General features: G+C 42.4%; 1 protein-coding gene across 4 annotated transcripts in view; it reads left to right on the forward strand.

Moving 5' to 3' along the window:
- The window catches only part of Cdk19 (cyclin dependent kinase 19), a 155919-nt gene that overhangs the window by 135019 nt on the left and 17277 nt on the right, over positions 1-3623 (forward strand). For all 4 annotated transcript variants that reach the window (XM_031348460.1, XM_031348462.1, XM_031348461.1 and 1 more), the window contains one exon: positions 380-511. In XM_031348460.1, the coding sequence (XP_031204320.1) occupies positions 380-511 (132 nt within the window). The remainder of the gene's footprint in view (positions 1-379; positions 512-3623) is intronic.

Genomic DNA, 3623 nt, shown 5'->3' on the forward strand with positions numbered 1-3623 from the left:
GATGGGTAGGTGCACACACAGTCTCAGATGGGTAGGTGCACACACAGTCTCAGATGGGTAGGTGCACAGTGTGAACAAGGAGACTCAGTCCTAACTGCTCCCAGCAGCATGGGATCTGAGGTTCAGGCTCAGGTCGTACTTCTGATTCTGAACTTAAATCTTCACTGTCAGGAAGTCAGTACTTGTACACTTTAGTGGCTTGGTCAGTAAATAAAGTTGGCAGGGTAGACTCTGTCTTAGTACAGATAAACCAAGCGGTTCCTAACCAGCGCACAGTTTCAGAGAAGTTCACTTCTGAAAGATTAAAGGTAGTTACCAACTCCTACATGGCTCTGATCATATGGCAAACTAAGTTTTATATATTTGTTTTATTTTTCAGCTGACATGGGTTTTGCCAGATTGTTCAATTCTCCTTTAAAGCCACTCGCAGATTTGGATCCAGTAGTCGTGACATTTTGGTATCGGGCTCCAGAACTCTTACTCGGTGCCAGGCATTACACAAAGGCCATCGGTAAGGTTTGAGATGATGGATAAGCTCATGAATGTGAGATCGTTCATTATGAACCCAGTGCTATGGAAAGAACATGCATGTCTTCCTTCCTGTATGCTCGCATAGCGTGTTTATCTGAAGAATGGGAAAGCGTGTTAGAACTGTCTTTACAAAAAGGAATTCAGGGCAGGAGTGTTGTGCTGGAGAAAAGATTGTTTCCAAGTACCCTAAACCAGGACATGGTAGTACGTGCCATCCCTCCTGCTGCTATGGTCTGCAGAATGGCAGCTTGTCCAGTACAGCAGGAAATACAGTAGGTAGGATGGTTCTTCTCAGCAACTTGCCAGACCACCAAGAAGAAGAAAGAACTAGAGAAAGAAAAGCACTTATAAGCATGTTTATTAGGATGTAATGGCCTTCCTTACAACAGGCACTTTGGAGATTTTACTCTCTGAAGGCTGAGAAACCTCAGCTATAGGTAGAGAGCTAGCAGCCAAGAATCTTCCTCAGCTCTGGAAATTTCTATACATTGAAGAAAAAGAGTAGGCAAAGAAGGAATGGACAACGGCCACAAGAAGGACTGGGCTACTAGTGCCTTACTTGTGGGGACTTCCCTGCGTAGTCCTTTCCTCAGCAGTGATTCCAGTGGACCACTGGTCACCTTCCTGTTACACTAAGAGTGATTTGTCACTCAGGATCCACTGGAAACACATGCCTATACCTGCTGAACAAGCATCCGAAACTGCTGTCCCTCAAAGCACTTGGTGCTGTTCCTGTGCTCAGGAGGATGCCTTGGCCTTCTAGGTAACCCCTGGGTAAAGAACACACGCATATTAGAGTGCCTTGTTTACCAGGAGTTCTGATTTCTTCAAAATCTAGATACCCAAAGAACTTAGATTATATCATAGTGCTGAAATAGTATAAAACATTTGTGAATATTACTAAACATTTGCAAAACCTGAGTGTTGTCAGAATTGTGGGGATAAGTATGTTTGAGGAACATGAGTATGCCATTAGACTTAGTCTCATCAGGTCAGAGTCGGTGGAGGCCCTGCTGGCAGTGCCTAGAGTGTTTCCAGGACTGAGCTCAAAACCTGCACAGCTCTTTTGTATTCCAACTTAGTTGTATTCCAACTGCTTTTCTTGTTATCTAGGTCTTTTCCTTCCAACTATTGAGAACAGTTTCTTAGATAACCTCAGAAAGGCAGCAGAAGATAGGAGGGGAGAAGTCTGAGAGGGTATGGGGTGTGTGTGTGTGTGTGTGTGTGTGTGTGTGTGTGTAAAGATGGTATAAAATTCAGGGCATAGGGAGGAAGGCATTGCAGTATGTACCATGACCTTGTCATCCATAAACGCATTGGGCCACATTAACACCAAGTGCCTGGTGGAGGATGTGGAATCAGTAACAAACTTTATGCCTCTGGGCCTCATCCATAATTTGTACAATATATGAAAGAGAGAGTTCCCATTAAGTAAAAGGATATGTAGCCAACATTTTTTCTGCTAAGATTGTTTCCCATTGTAGCTTAGTTACTTTTCAATTTGCTGTGACAAAAACACCATGGCTGAGGCAACTTATCAAAGAAAGGATTTAATGTGGGCTCCTAGTTGCAGAGAGGCTCCTAGACTGCATGGCACGGGAGCGTTCCAGCAGACAAGAAGACACCGTGCTAGAGCACAAGGTGGAGGCAGAGAGAACTAACTGGGAATCGAGTGTGCATTTGAAACTTCAAAAAGTCCACTCCAGTGATACTCCTCCTTCAACAAGGCCACACCTCCTAATCCTTCCCAAACAGTTCTAACTGGGGGACTGGGGATTAAGTTTCAAATATGAGCCTATGGGGGTTATTTTCATTCAAAGTGCCACACCCACCAAAGTCAATGTTACACATACAGTAAGTCCATAGTAAGCCCAGCTTTTCACGTGCTTTCCCAAGCAGTTCTTTGTGCCCTACACACTGGGAAGCACTTTTTCAGAAGTACAGTTGTAGGAAAATAAATGTGGTTGGGTTTGTTATTATTTATTTCTTTATAATAAATGTAACTGGGTGTAAGTTAGTAATCAACTATTTTTCCTTGGGTAAGGAAAACTGAAATTAAATTTTATCCAGCTTGCAACTTATTTGCTTGCCCAGTTAGTGAGATTTAGCTCATGACATGAAAAGGTAATTACTTGCCAGGTGCCAAGCAGTGCTAGTGCTTGGAGGACACTGATGCAGGAAGGTGGTGCGTGAGCTCAAGGCCAGCCTGTGCTACTCGGTGAGATGGCAGCTCATCTCTAAAACAAAGTCATAATAACCAAAGTCCTAATTAGCCATTCACAGTAGAAGTTAGGAAATTATTAAGATAGGGAAAGCCTTTGGATTTCCATTATTAAGATGGAGATATCTTTGGGCTTAAAATATATTTATAACAATGTATATAAATGCATACATATTTACTCATTCTCACTTTTATCCATACCCAGTCATATCAGAAATGAGTATAAGTGATATAAGAACTAGATGGGAATACAAATTATAAAATAATGTTGGCAGGAAACAGTTTCTCGCTGCTTGCTTTTCTGAGGTTCTTTATGATAACAGTTTTGAGAGTAAGTCTACATTTTGCTTTTTGTCCTTTGAATAAAGGACCAATTGGGAATTGACATGAATATCAGTGTAGTAATAGTTCCTACTGAATATTAAAAGCAATAAGGAGGACAAAAGCTGATGGAGCCATTAGAGACAAGAGTGACAGACAGCATGGCATGCAAGACAAGGAAGGGTTAAAAAGTAGACACAGAGTGTTGGTATGTGGTGCTGTGGACATTGGTGATGATGGCATGTTAGTATATGGTGCTGTGGACATTGATGAGATGGCGTGTTAGTATATGGTGCTGTGGACATTGATGAGATGGCGTGTTAGTATGTGGTGCTGTGGACATTGGTGATGATGGCGTGTTAGTATATGGTGCTGTGGACATTGATGAGATGGTGTGTTAGTATATGGTGCTGTGGACATTGATGAGATGGCGTGTTAGTATGTGGTGCTGTGGACATTGGTGATGATGGTGTGCTAGTATATGGTGCTGTGGACATTGATGAGATGGCGTGTTAGTATATGGCACTATGGACATTGATGAGATGGCGTG

Source organism: Mastomys coucha, unplaced genomic scaffold (assembly GCF_008632895.1).
Source record: "Mastomys coucha isolate ucsf_1 unplaced genomic scaffold, UCSF_Mcou_1 pScaffold3, whole genome shotgun sequence".
NCBI classification, from domain to species: Eukaryota; Metazoa; Chordata; class Mammalia; order Rodentia; family Muridae; genus Mastomys; species Mastomys coucha.